The sequence below is a fragment of the Astatotilapia calliptera genome, chromosome 19, assembly GCF_900246225.1.
Source record: "Astatotilapia calliptera chromosome 19, fAstCal1.2, whole genome shotgun sequence".
Classification (NCBI taxonomy): domain Eukaryota; kingdom Metazoa; phylum Chordata; class Actinopteri; order Cichliformes; family Cichlidae; genus Astatotilapia; species Astatotilapia calliptera.
Genome location: NC_039320.1, coordinates 13488366 through 13504059, shown reverse-complemented (window position 1 = coordinate 13504059; position 15694 = coordinate 13488366). Strand labels below are relative to the sequence as shown.

Here is a 15694-nt window from a genome sequence, read left to right as displayed (position 1 = left end):
CAAAATATTTTCTACACTTGTTTTCTTCATTGTATTTATTTTGCTTAGATAAAATAAGTATTTATAAAGCTGTCATGTAAATAGTGTACTAAATAAATATGTAAGTATAATTTCCTTTCTTTGGTTCATTTAAAAGGAAAAAAAAGAAGTAAATGACCAACTGAAAGGTGCAGGCTGAAGCTAAAGGTTATGTAACACCTATCCCTGATTCAACAATCAGAAATGAAGGAAAATTAAATCAGCCTCATATGTGCTTGTTATCTCTCATTTAACAGCTTCGGGATACGAAGTGAGAATTGGAGTATTCAATTTTTTTTATATTGACTACACTGAAATTGAAAGATAAAAATAAATATAATATGACAAGGACCTTATTATGATTGAAGGAATGATCTTTATTGTCATCATAAATAGTACAATATAATTCAGTTTGCCTTTCTCTTAGGATAGAACTTAAAATAACAATAAATATATACAATTAACAAATAAACAGAATATATAAAATAGGTAAGTACTTACAGATAAAAAAAACCAACTAAAATTAGCAGCAAACGTAAAATGTAAAAATGTATATGGTCAGTTGTATAGGATAAAAAACATTTCTCAGTCTATATATGTGTGTGTGTGTGTGTGTGTGTGTGTGTGTGTGTGTGTGTGTGTGTGTGTGTGTGTGTGTGTGTGTGTGTGTGTGTATAATGTAAATGTAAATGTACATATCATATTTATCTATAAATGTAAACATAATCTTGTTTCCTGTCCTGGCTTTTCTAAGCTGGCTCACATCAGATGGGCCCCAAGCTCCATAATGAAAATCCTGGATACGCCCCTGTTGAGGAAATAAACATAGGAGAACGTACGGCTTTAACTCTTAGCCCGCCTCCTCCTAGAGAGAGTAACACGACGTCACCGGGCCCGGCAGCCAATCCGAGAGCGATACGCTCTAGCTAGAGGAGATCTCCTATGTATTGGTGAAGCTGGTGTGCATTCGGCTGTGTGTATGTGTGTGAGTGTGCGTGTGTGAATGCGAACAAGTTGATATTCATTTAAATTTTTATTACCCCCTCCTCCCTCATCATAAACATATTTGAGTTAAACTCCGGGAGAGATAAAAGTAGTTAAACATACAGCAAAGGCAGAGTGACTCCGATGAACTCGAAAATAAGTTTGCTGCGCACTGCCTTTGAAAAGAAGCCGCATCTACGCAGTTTGAGGAATCTCGGTGTGTCGGTGTTTTTATCGACACCGGAGAGAGTCAGTGCAGCTGCTTTGTTGTGTGCCTTCTTTCAAAGTCGCTGGTGAAGTTGTTGTAACCGTCACGCTATAGGAGGCAGTAAAGCGGGGATAAGCCATTCACGAGAAAATAAGACAAAATGCTGAAGACGCTGACGAAGAAGCTGAGAAGACATTCACTCAATGAGATCCATCCTTTCCAAGTGAAGGTAAGTTCATTACACACCGTGAAATGGTTGTCATGAAACTCGCAGCACAAACAGCTGAGAAAGAAAGTGACTCGTGTCTGTGTGTATGCGTGTGTGAGCGCAGCGTGGCTTTACTTTTGTCTCGTGACTCGCTTATGAACCTTTATTAACACTATTTCTCTTTCACACGCACAGAGCAGCAGTCATTCCCAGCCTTATACACCCCGAGTGGCCACAAGCCCTATCAGATGGACTCCTCCATCTGCACCACCTCTGGTGGTCAAACGAGTTCATTTGGACTTATTTAAACGGAATCTGGACCACTTTCAGCTTACTGTTTACTCTTAGTGATTACATTCTGCTGACCATTTATCAGTTTTGGTTAGTAAATTGTCTCAGCTGTTTACCCATGACTCTTGGACGCTATTTTAACCATTAGTCCATTACTTTTAGTTACAAATTGAATTATAAGTTATTTATTACATCAAGCTACCTGTTTGAACAATGTATCCTTTATCTTAACGAATAGTTGTTATCTACTATTCATAATTTTGAGGTAAAGTCCTTCTAGGAGCTACTTTGACTTCTTGTTTATTACTGTTTGACCAATTCCTAAATAGCGTTTTCTTTCTGTGGGACAGGCTAGAGCTTCATCACTGCTGTGCGTGTTTTTGGAGGTACTCTCAGCCTCATTCATTATCAAGCAATTTACTCTTCATGGCTACTACAGGACTTTCTCTGGTGTTTACAAGTTAAAGTCTTAAAAATCCCTCTTGAGCTAAACATGTTTGCCTCGCTGTCATATAAGAAAGGAGAAACACTGAGAAACATTGGCCTTCTGTGTGTAAGAGAAAGGCTGGTGGAAGTAGTTCAGAGTGTGCATATGTGTGTTTGGGGTGAGTGTGGGGGTACAAATTGAAGCTCATTTAGGATGTACACAAACAAACATTTCAGTAAAAACCGTATTACTGCAAGCTGCCCCCACATCTACATCTTTACCCTCCAATTATCCACCACAGAATCCATGTAAGTGCTCCTCAGTTGTTGCTGGCTGTTCAGCTTGCATAATGCCTCTTTTTGGGGAGTTGAACGGTGAATTGTATCTTGCACGGGTCACTGACTTGCTCCATCTACAACACTATTGTGCGTCAACCAACTGCATAGTCGCATGGCAGCCATTTTGTGCCAAAGTGCGCCCATTCAAAGGCCTGGAGGTGGATATGGGGGAAAGTGTGCCATCCCTATTGTCTGCTATTGTTTGTGTTTGTTGATCTGCTCACTGGTGGAAACGTTCTGCCTGTCGCAGTGATGGGAAAAGTGAGTTGTGACAAGGCTGGTTGCCTTCATGCTGGACTGACACAGGATGGCCTGTGAAAGCCGCTACACAGCACTCTTAAACCAGTACAATGGTGATTTATAAGGAATTTCTGCTGGTATGACCCCTGCTCCAGGACCTGCACTAATGCAGTGTAATGATTCAAGAAGAGGCAGCCAATAGAGCACCTTTCACTGAAGGAATTTTAAATGATAATCAAGGTTTAGTACGATCTTAGAATCTTAGTTAGTGATAGAAAGTGTACTCATGTCGATTATTGCGACACAAAGCCACAAACAGGAAAAAAAATTGTTTTTTGATTGTTTTTTTTTTTTTTTTCCATCATGGCTGATTTTTTTTATTTTATTTTATTTATTTATTTATTTTTCTTCTGGTCCTGCTTTTTGTTGTCACTAAGATAGTATTTAGTATTTTATCACTCAGTTGGAGGGATGAAGCTCGCTGAGGCCTAGAGACTGGTTGGCAACCATCTGGCAACCTTGAGTCATGAGGGAAAAATGTTTATTCTTTGATCTTATTGTGAGCGGTTGCTGGCAGTTGCTGTGGAAAACAATTATTAATGTCCTACTGATGCAGCCCTAAAGACCAGACATTGAGCTTCTGTAATCACTAGCTTCTTGGGAATACTCCCACCACTTTGAAAGTGGTTGGTGGAAGTTGCAAAGAAGTATGCAGTGGCAATACTTCCTTGCAATTGTTTTGGTCGCTTGCATGTTGTCGCTGTCACTAATAGTGTGCATGGAAGACATTAACTGTCTGCACAAATTTGCAAACTAATTGCCAAGTGGCCATTAAATTGAAAAGTACAACGCAAACTGAAAATGAAGAACTCCCACCTTCAGAGTAAAAGTGCCTTTTACAGCTTTTACTTTGAAGTAAAAGTTCAAAGCGACAAAGGGGGTCATCTGATTTTTGGCGTTTTCTGTTTTCTTTGTATTATTGTTGCATGTTTTCAATATAAAGCGCCTCGAGGCAACAGTTGTTAATGTGCTGGTTGGAGTGTTAAAGCCCCACATTTTTTCTATAGATGAATGTTTCTAGTTCGTGTCACATTTTTTCAAGTAGCACTGCAGCTCGAAGGGTAAACGGTGAGTGTCCACATCCAAGTCTGTGTCTTCCATGTAAGTTTCTATCTGAAATCTGCTAGCGACTGAAATAATCACAAGGATGATTTTGGTGCAGCATCATCTTTGCGCTGATTTCATTTGTTGAAGTACCGTCTGGCAACCACCTCCTAACCATCTGGGGAAAACACGTTTCCCTAGTGACCGGTGATTCCCGGGTTTTGTGACAAGTCCTTAGCCCTGTGTAATTGAGACCTAACCAAGCTAGCTACCATTAGCTCATAACTTTGCTATCTAGCCTCTTGTCTAAATAGAGCTTAACAATAACTGCCCACTTTTTAAGGGCCCCAGTTCCGGAATTGAAATTCCTATTCATTCTGTCCATTGACGTTCCAGAAAATCCTTGTACAAAGAGTTTTAATCCTCAAACCAAGCCAACCAGCTTTGAAATTAATCATGACCATAAAAAGATTTAATTTGAATGTATAAGGGGTCAGTAGGCTCTAATTATATGTTTTAGCAGATTTTTATGTCAGATGCCCTTCCTGATACACCCTTAGTAGGATTTGTGCCTTTTCCCGAGCTCTAAAGGGAACATTTTATTTGTTAAGGGAGTGTGTAAACCACTACACTGTGGAGCCACAGGAACTACTTATCACACAGTGCATGCACAGCATATGCAAAATCCACAGCAACCTTCAAACCTTTTGAGTTTAATCCATGTAATGTTTTATAGTAGTATTTGTGAATATTAAACATTCATATTTCCATGGTAACAATGACCACCAGCAATCACAGACATCAATTGCGGATTGTGGATAGAGTAGATCTTTTCCACAACATTGGAAACAACACAGTTTTTGTTAAAGTTGATATCTTAAAGATTTCTAGTTTCTACAAGAGCATGCACCATTGTTTCACAGTGTTGTAGCTCATCTACTTTAGATGTCAGTAACATCACTATGACGCATAATCCATAAACCCATACGAAGGACATGAACCTCACTATTGAACTCTGTGTGACGCTGCTGATATTTTATACCTAGTAAAATTTTGGAAATTATGGTCCAGATTTAAATTTTTGCAGCAGATTTTTCTTGTACACTTTGACTCCTCTCCTTGCTGTGTTGGCCCTTTACAGACTCAAAGAAGCCGATGTATTGGCTTCGGGATAGTTTAAAAGAGACTAAACGGTCTCTCAAGGTCCTGGAGCTTCGACAGATTAAAACCACTTAGAGCTACACTACTGTGAGGAAGATCCACCAGCTGAGTGTGAGCTGAAGACAGGCAAGCATGTCTGTCCCTATGCTGTGTGTCTTTATGAGAGGGGGAATGGAGTGTGACAGTGTCCATGACAGTGTGGAAGGGCAGAGCAAAGCTGATATGTGTGTGAACTGGGTGGTGTGTATTTGTGTGCGCGCACGCTGTGACATTGCCATTGATCCAGCTTAGCAAGCTGCTCAGTGATGCAAGGCACTGACAAGGATTTCATTCAACTGTTCTTGACACACAAACACACAAGTCTTTGTATGTGTTTGCATGCGTACACAATAGCAGTTTCTATGCTTTATTCCTGCAGGCTCATTTTCATTTTTGCTTATTTGTCCAAATGAACTTCAAGCACTCTCTTCTTTCTTTCTCTTTTCTTGTCTTCTGTCTTTTTATTCAGGACTAATGTAAAACTGTACTGTGAATAAAACAAAAGTATGACTCAAACTTTTCTCAAAATATCAGCAAATTACCAGGTGAGGAAATGTATGGGTCAACCAAATCTGAACACAATTCTTACCTGACCGCTTCAGAATCAGCTGATTTGTTTGGTTTAATAAGTATACCACATTTAATGAAGCCCTGCAAAATTTTACCTTCAAAATATGAGAATTTTTCCAAGTTACAGGCCCTCGAAGTACATCAGATTGGGCTGAAATTTGGTAGATTTTAATTCATGTGAGATTTTTTTTTTTCTCCGCAGCATGTTTCAGGAACATCAGTATGGTGAAATGTGTATCATATTTAAATAGCAACACAGTAGCAGTTTATTGTCTGTGATACAGAGTAGCAGAAGCAGGCATTGGTACCCCAAATGTTTAATTTCCTTTTCCACAATTCACCGAAAGGAAAAAGTGAAAAGTGCAATTTGGGTAAACTTCCAAAGGCCTTAATACTATGTGGGATAAGTGGCTAGTCAAAGCAGCATGTGCCTACATTGATTCCAGGCTCATCCTGTAGCTGTGATTTATTGTGTGTCATAATAACTTTGTATAATATAACTTGTAGTCACTTCCAACAGTTAAATGAGTTAAATGAAATCATGTTGATTTTGTGGGTAGTTATTCCTATGTTGATTCCAGGGAAATGGATAACTTTTAGCTCTCCATTGTAGGCTTTCTAAACTCAAACAACATATTGGCCACTGACATCTGTAAATGCTATCTTATTTGCTGATATATTGGTTCATAAAGGTCACCTTTTCTATTTTAAAGTTCTTCTGTCATACTTCAACTCTCTAAATGTTTTTTAAGTACTATATAACTTTACTCTTACTGAGCTTTGTAGTTAGTTTGGTGGAGTTATTCTCAGGTGTAGTGCAGACCCACAGCTCACAGCAGTCCAAGCCCTCACCTCAAACTTAATTTGAATATTTGTCATGCAAAGTAGCAGCACAGACCTGGGTAGTAGTTGGACCGGAAGATGAAAATCACCACCAGTGATTAACATCAAAATGATATTTGAATGCTGTCACTGCAGAGCTACCTCCTAACAATGTGAGAATGACTGTGGAGGGTCATTAAGCTTTTCAAATATTTTTTTCACACCTGTTTTCAGATTCAACGCGATTGGGACCTTAAATATTAGTGCAATGCTAATGTGGAAGGTTGTGCCGACTGAACTCCTGATTAGGTTGTGTTTGTGTTTTTTTTTTTTTTTCTTTGCATATAGTTCTCTATATCAGTTAAAGAACAAATATAGTTCTTGGCCAGCTTTTCTTGGTGGACTGAAGGCTGGGTGAGAGGTTAAACTTGCCAAGCAGATGTTTCTCGCACAGCTTTCACCTACTTCCAAAGTGAATGGAGGAGATCATAAACTCATCATAAGACATATGATAACATTTATTAAGAAGCCCAAGAATAAGTTGCCTTATTTTCTAAATATTGACATATCCAAACATAACCTTCATTGGATTAGGTTCTTGTCTTTTTTTGTCTAATTGTGTTTCATTCTTGGCTCTCAATGTGTACTTCAGTCACAACATAATATATAATCTTTAGATATAGAGTAGCTAGGTAAGCTTCTGCTCACTTCTAATTTCGATGAACCTTGTAAATCCTTTTTATTGCAATGTTAAACCTAATCTTAAAACATTAATTTATGAGAGCTGAAAGAATTTTTGAAGAATGTGCTTACAGGTGGGGCACTACTGCTTTATATGCTATTTTTAGCAAATGTATTAAGATAAACAAAGTCTGTAAATAGTTGGGATTGTCTTGAAACTGATTGTTTGAAACTGGATAAAAACTGGCAGCCTGAAAGAACTAGAAAGTGTCTAAGTTTGCAATATTTAAATGGACAAAAATGTAGCGATATTGTATTGTGTATATATTATTGCTAGTGCACATGCAAATACTTTTGCAGAAATACTGTTTGCAAGGCACCACCCACTTTTCTGTAATCCATACCTACTCTGGTGTGATGCTGTGACAAGTCAAACGTGGTTATTACATATTCTCTAAAGAGTTGCAATTCCTCTAATAGCCACTTGAGGCTGGATAAAAAATGAGGCAGTTCCCATAGACTACCATGTTAAAATGCCCAACTTTACAGCAGAAATGAACATGTTTACTGCCTGCTACGGAAAAACTGCTTTAGTCTATATTTCTCATTTCCATATTTATATTAACTGTATATAGTTTCATTTTTTAAGTAAAGCAAACTTTTGTATTTTAATCATGTTATTAGAACCTGTTTGAGTCACAGGTCAGACTTGGGCAACTGTAGCTGCTACCTGTCTGCTAGGCTTGCTGTCAGCTGATTGGATTTACTGAACCAGAGCTCTGGACTGAGAGCATTTTAATGCAGTTATCTCTATCATTGTTTGTTTGTTTTTTGTTTTTGTTTTCGTAGCATCCAAGAGAGTCTGGGCTTCATTTTTTAGTGAGTGATATTGTAGTATGCTCAAAAGTTTAAATTGGAAGTCCATACCAGATACTTTGTTAGGCACATTTTGCTAATACTGGGTTGGATATAAGGTAAACCATAAGCTCTACGCTTTTTCTTATCAGACGGATAAAAATGCTAAGAAAATACATACATTTCTGTCAAGTTAACCAACTCAGAATCTTTAAATTAATTACATGCTTCCAATCGCTCATTTTTATCCAGGAAAAAAAATCGTAATATGATGCAGCCTTTTTAAGTTGGAGTTATGCAGTCCAGGCTTGACTAGAGCATTATGCATGAACTGAACTCATTATCTTATGCAGACTACTAAGTGAAATACTGCTCACTTTACAGTAGCAAGGGAGCAACCATTAGCACCATATCCTGGAGCTGAACAGCTGGTGCTACAGCACAGTGTGATGGTGAATGTCAGTTAAGCAATAGCTAGAGTTTGTTGTAGCTAGCTGTGCCAAAGGAGTACCCGTATCAGATGTGGTTCACTGAGAACACATGCAAAGTTTTTCTCTCTTTCATAGTAATACCTGATATCAGATAACTGTCACACGCCAAGTTTTTGCTGTCTAGAAAAACAAAGTGAAACTTATTCAAATACTCATACATGCACCACGGCTTTGCTTCACACTCCCAGAGGAGATTTTGCATAGCTTATTTTTTATCATCTGTTGACATGTACTTGTTTTGCATTAAGAGAAATTCATCAGATGCTGTAGTAGCTTTTGAGTTCATGGGAAGGGGTCTCGTTCTGTTCATGCTTGAGCTGTTGTTGGTCTTTTAACCCCTTCTGGTGAGAAACTAGAAGCAAAGAACTTCTAAAGTCTCATAGCTTAGATAGTCTAGCCCTAAAGAGCCATATCCTCTCCCTCAAAAAACTTTCATGTGGTAAAAGTTATTCTTCTGTCAATTTTTATCACATTTTTAACTGAAGAGGTCTCCAGTTAAAGTCATTTTTGCTTAGGAAGATTTCCAAGTGAATGAACGATACCACTATATCAGTGCTCAATGCTACATTTATTGCATCCTTTAGCAAAGGGTACTTTGGAGCATCCTTTATGAAAGGAAAGTCCCACAATTCATAGCAACCATCAGTTTGTGAAAACAAATAAACATAAATAACAAGTAATAGAAGTCATGTAAATATTAACAGTGCATTTTCCATTTTGTGACCTAACCTGCTAATATGTATGATTCTTTAACACAGTGTTGTTAAACCCAAAAATGAACTCTGAGAATAGATTTTCTATGATTAAACAATTAAGATTATGAGCTTTATCAAAGTGATCAAAGTCATTTTAAGGTTCACTATAATTTAGTTTGCATTAGTTATGTCCATTATTGTATTGCAGTCTTTAGGACTGTCTTGACTTCAGTCCCAGAAAGTCAGAATAAGATCGTCTCTCCAGTAGGACGAGAAAATATGAGTGGACTTGATAAGCAACTAATCACAATCACTGTGACCTCCATGAGATGAAGTATTTAAGATGTGGATGTCATTGTCATCTCCGGCTAGTTCCATGTCAACAACATTCACATTGTTAAGTAGTCTTATGTAAGTATAGTTGAATTCCCTGAGCACCGTGGTTCACTTTTCCTAAGTCCTTAGAAATTCTCCTTTACAAATTTCCCTGACATGTTTTCCATTGAGATCAAGGGTAAAGTGATTACGAAAAGGAAGTCATTTTTTTGGTCTGTTTGACCGCAGCCGGGGTCAAGAGAATAGCTGTTGCTCTATTTTCAGATTTTGATTGCATTAAAGTATCTTTCTGTCACAGTCAAAGTACCATGAGCCACTCCACCATCTGCCATTTTGATTTGTCTTTTTCCAGACACGAGTCACCTTCAGCCACCACAACCACATGCTTCTCACACACATGGGGTTTCTGTTGTGGTTCAACCACTTTACTAATGTTTGTTATCATTTGGAAACGGTTGTCATCGAGGGAGGACTTCCTACCATATATCCTTAGCCAACCAATTAGCATGCATTAGCAGACTCCTTTTTTGATGGACAAAATTGTAAGTGTTGGATTTTTTTTTTTTTTTTTTTTTAAGCTGACATTTTTTGGAGGGGGCGTGGGGGGTCAAGATGCAGTCAGAGCATGTTCATGGACATTGGCATGAAAATGTCAAATGTAAACATGCCAGAATTGATCAGAATCATTCATTTTTCCGACTGACAGAGATTTGTCTGTGAAGAAGCTTTCAGAATTCCAAAGAAGCAGAGAAGCAAAAGCTGCTAACTTGATCTCAATGGTGATCTCATTGCGAGTGAAAACAGATTTAAGCGACTCAGACTAAATTCCTGTCTCTTCTGAGTACAATTAAAATGTTTATAACCCGCAACTAGTACCAGTTCGCTCTTGGTATCCTACAACAGTAATGTTAACAGGATTTCGACTGCTTTATGGATGCTGCCCAACAATAACTCTCTGTAGTATACAGTGGAGTTGAAGCCCAAGCCAACCACTTGCCAAAACACATTTCCTCCTCACAGTTATTCCTCAACGTCTTTTTCATATGGAGTTCATGAAGTGAAGCTGTTTAACTCGAGACTCCCTCAGCCAAGGGGTTTTGTCTTGTGAACTGGCTCTGGGTCTGTTCATTGAGTATCCTTCCCACAGCTCATGCACCAGTGAAAAGCATGAAGGCTACACTCTTTTATTGCATGGAATATACCCTTTGTTACACTTTTAGGTGACTTCTAGATGTCTTCATTAAGATAGGATAGCATCCTCTGTATATGTTTTAGAAAATGGTTGGTGATAACTTTTTAAAAATCTTTAGTGGTAACATTGTTAGAACATCTTGCCTTGAGATTCCTGAAGGTGGCATGTTTTTTAAAATGAATAAATTACTTTGAGCAAGTGGAGCTTCTGATTTAGCATTTTCAGCTGTAGCTCGTTTTCAGTTCGTTTCAGTATTTGTAGGATATTTATTGCTTCAGTTAATGTTCCTGTAGGGTTAAAAAGTTCTGTTAATTGTTGCCTTTCATTTTTAAGCATCGCCATGTTGTTCCTTAAACTCCTTAAACTCTTGTTGTTAGATTGTCAATAAATGTAGTAATTGCATTCATAGGAAATGGACTGTTTTGTACACTTTTCCATGCTTTTTCCTACATGAGTGCTTGGTGTCTAACATTCATACTACAATGGATGCATCAGAGAAAAACTTGGGGAAACATTAGCTGGGCTTCTCTACTGACTTAGCCTCTGGGTGCAAATTTTAAATGCACTACTCATGTAGTCAGCTGATATCTGGGACCAACCTTGGGGTTTGGTATCTTGCTCAAGGATAGATTGGCATCCAGACTGGAGTAGCAAGGGATTAAAAAATCAACTTCCTGATTAACAGAAGACCTGTAGCTCCTGAGCTATAGCGACCCCGAATGGCCTTTAGTTGATGAGCCATGTCATTGCTGGTAGTATGCTATATACTCGGGGAATAAGTCATATTAATTTAGCACATAGCACTTGGTCAAATTGGACACTTTGGCATGTAGTGCTTACTACCTACTGCTAGCACTGTCACCTCGCACCAAGAAGGTTCTTGCTTCAAATCTACTTTGCCTTTCTGTGTGGAGTTGTGCATATTCTGTTAAAACCTGCTTGCATTCCCTCTAGATACTCCGGATACACACATGTTTATTTAACCGGTGATTCTAAATTGGCAAATGACATGTATGATTATCTGTTTCTCTGTGTTAGACCATATAGAATCTGGAATAGATTAGGGACTTGTCTGTGGAGCACCTCAGCTCTTGGTGGAAGTAAACTGGGACAGGTTACGTTCATTTCACAAACCTACCACCAGAAACGTTATCTGGGCTTCTCTGCTGACTTAGCCTCCGGGTGCAAATTTTGAATGCACTACTGATGTAGTCAGCTGTCTTCTGGGACCAAAATTTCTCTTTTGTTCTGCAAATCTTTGTTTAAGGATTCAAATTGATTAAAAAAATAATAGAAAGCTAAGCCTTTGATAATAGGCATTTGGGAAAAAAATGTCCATCTTTTGCACCCAGCTTGGATTGTTATCAGACTTGCTCTTGGAGAGTATAAGCAACTGAAGTTTTTAAAGGAAGCATTAAATGAAGGGGGAACTCCAGTTAAACATTTGTAAATGGCCAATCACAAGGAGGTAAAAAACCTGTTATTAGATGGTCATAAAGTTTTTTGGTCTAGTCTAAAATATCATCTATAAATTAACATTGTTTTCAAGGGTCATTTAGACACTGTCCTACTTTGTGAAAGACAAAAATCATTGAGCTAGCAACATAAAGTGTGGAAAGAGTGTTTGCAGTGTTACATCATCAGACTTGGTTTGGCCTATTCTTTGGTCTGCACTGATATGACACATTGGACTGTAAGTATGACATGTTTTCAGTCAGTTTAGCCTGTAGCAATTTAAGGAAACTACATTTATGATTAATAGGAGTTTTGGCTGACAGAAAGTCGGCCAAAACTCCTGTTATTCATTACTGCTGATATAAGATGTGAATAATGTGATTTCAATGGCCTTGATGTTGTTGCATAACAGCATACTCTGGAACTTCCACTTAATATGAATTGAATACTGTCCTCCCTGTATTTGTCTTTGAAACCCTGGCTCATTTCCCCCTTTTTCACTGTATTTTTTTGAAGGCCTTCAGAAAGAGGAGGAGGAGGAGGAGGAGGAGGTGGTGTGTGTTACACACTAGAAGGGAGGACACTGTATGTTTGTGTGGATGTATGTGTGTCATCGTACACACAAGCTCAAGCACAGATGGCAGCTGCTCAGCGAAGCCTCGGAGTGGTAATTACTGAGTGTGAGGCGCATTACTTAACTGTTAGCTTTGCAGTCTGCAGGGTATCTGTATTGTTGTTGCTGCTGTAGAGGAGGAAACGATTTTTAAAGAGACAGTCTGGTTTAGGTTGAATGTTTTTCTGTACAGCAACTTGTGTATGTTTACTGAAGCCAGGCAAAAATTTACTCTCAAGGTATGAATATTTTCTAACGTAAAGGCTCTGGAATTATATAAAAGTGAGTTAAAGTTTTGTGATTTTTAGTTTGCATTATTGCTGTCAAAGCCTGTGACCTAAAAGAGATATACACATGAAATATTCAGGGCTAAAAAAACCACTTTTAAGCCCTGTTAAAACGGCAAACAAATCAGTTTTACACCCACGCCAAGTGTCACGATCTAAGACCAAAATCTTCCTTTTCTTTGGCTTGAAAGAGAAGGACCCTTATATATCCTTGTATGATAAACTTTGTTTTTTTTGTGTATGTGTGTGTAATATTAAGATTCATATCAGCAGGGGATATGAGGGGTTAATTTAGCATTGCATGTTTGACCTACAGTACAAGCTGATGCTTTTTCCAGATTTCCTACCATGGCAGCGGAGAGGGAGGGGAGAGCGATGACTCAGAAGGGGAGAACCAGGAGCTTGCACAGATTGACAGAGGTATGTTCCCACTGCCAGGCAAATCACCTTTAATTGAAAATAGACGATGATTTTCTGTTTTGGGTCAAAAATAAAGATTAGAGGGGAACACTGATTACTGGAGGAGAATTTTGACTCTGGAAATGTCCTTCAAATTATTACAGTGTTTTCTGGGAAACGAAAAAAGTTTTAATCACCTAAGAAATGCAGTAAAGGTGAAAAGAGGATGCTGAAAGAGCCATTGATACTTATACTTGTTGTTGGCCGTAACAGATTGCTTACAGGAAACTTGAAAAGCGTTTCACTTCAATCAACTTCAGCTACTTCAGAAAGCTGCTGGCAGAAGTTTCATTAGAAAAAGGAAATACGGCCAAATACACTCAACAAAAATGTAAACGCAACACCTTTGTTTTTGCTCCCATTCCCCATGGGATGGACGTAGAGACCTAAAATTCATTCCAGATACACAATATAACCATCCCTCCCAAACAGTGGTCACAAATCAGTCCAAATGTGTGGTAGTGGGCACATCTGCTATATTGAGATAATCCATCCCACCTCACAGGTGTGCCACATCAGGATGCTGATCTGACATCATGAGTAGTGCACAGGTGTACCTCAGACTGCCCACAACAAAAGGCCACCCTGGAATGTGCAGTTTTGTCTCACAGCAAAATGCCACAGATGCCACAAGCAATGAGGGAGCGTGCAATTGGCATGCTGACAGCAGGAATGTCAACCAGATCTGTCGCCCGTGCATTGAATGTTCATTTCTCAACCATAAGCCGTCTCCACAGGCGTTTCAGAGAATATGGCAGCACATCCAACCGGCCTCACAACCGCAGACCTCGTGTAACCACACCAGCCCAGGACCTCCACATCCAGCAGGTTCACCTCCAAGATCGTCTGAGACCAGCCACCCAGACAGCTGCTGGAACAATTGGTTTGCACAACCAAACAATTTCTGCACAAACTGTCAGAAACCGTCTCAGGGACGCTCAACTGCATGCCCGTCGTCCTCATCGGGGTCTTGACCTGACTCCAGCTCGTCGCCGTAACAGACTTGTGTGGGCAAATGCTCACATTCGATGGCGTCTGGCACGTTGGAGAGGTGTGCGCTTCACGGATGAATCATGGTTCACATTGTTCAGGGCAGACGGCAGCTGAGAATGTCCCAGTTCTTGCATGGCCAGCATACTCACCGGACATGTCACCCATTGAGCATGTTTGGGATGTGCTTGACCGGCGTATACGACAGCGTGTACCAGTTCCCACGAATATCCAACAACCTCGCACAGCCATTGAAGTGGAGTGGACCAACATTCCACAGGCCACAATTAACAATCTGATAGACTCCATGCGACGATGTGTTGCACTGCATGAGGCAAATGGTGGTCACACCAGATACTGACCGGTTCTGGGTCCCCAGACCCCCAATAGCGCAAAAAACTGCACATTCCAGGGTGGCCTTTTGTTGTGGGCAGTCTGAGGTACACCTGTGCACTACTCATGATGTCAGATCAGCATCCTGATGTGGCACACCTGTGAGGTGGGATGGATTATCTCAATATGGCAGATGTGCCCACTACCACACATTTGGACTGATTTGTGACCACTGTTTGGGAGGGATGGTTATATTGTGTATCTGGAATGAATTTTAGGTCTCTACGTCCATTCCATGGGGAATGGGAGCAGTAACAAAGGTGTTGCGTTTATATTTTTGTTGAGTGTAGCAGCTGCACTGAGGTCATTTATAAAGCTTCTAGTTTTTAAAGTAGCTACGTCGTCTGGGATCTCATTATCTCTCAGACACCTTAAAAAGTAGATGTATTCATTGCACTTTTCTTGACTGATTCAGATTTTGTCTTTCTTTTAAATTCTAAATGTGACCTGCCGATACCGAATTATAACTGACAGAGCGTACAAACAATTTAAACTTTTCCTCAATGTAAAATTAGATTTTCATAGTAAAATAAATTGGTAAACTTCACAATTTTGACTTTATAGTTTGCACAAAGCTACAGGATCTTCTCTCACTTAAACAAGATGAAAATAAAGTGCTCTGCTACTGGAAGGAGGTGCAAATGATTAAAAAAAAATAAGTTGCCGAATGCCCACTTTTACCGGACATGTTTTACCTTACAAAAAAAAAGCAAATGCAACAGATTTATATAACAAATCCAAGTAGTTTTTGATGCGTGTCAGCTACAGTGATTGTCTTTGTCCCCTGATTTCCAAGAACTGGGAGAACAATAGAAAATAAATATATATTTTGATAGC

The 15694-nt window shown here is 39.1% G+C and overlaps 1 protein-coding gene across 1 annotated transcript in view; it reads left to right on the top strand.

The window, feature by feature from the left end:
• Positions 1-964: 964 nt before the first annotated feature.
• The window catches only part of LOC113011957 (uncharacterized), a 32664-nt gene continuing 17934 nt past the window's right edge, over positions 965-15694 (top strand). Inside the window, exons 1-2 of the mRNA XM_026151848.1 lie at positions 965-1439; positions 13354-13435. Coding sequence (XP_026007633.1) covers positions 1371-1439; positions 13354-13435 — 151 coding nt within the window. The 5' untranslated portion in view covers positions 965-1370. The remainder of the gene's footprint in view (positions 1440-13353; positions 13436-15694) is intronic.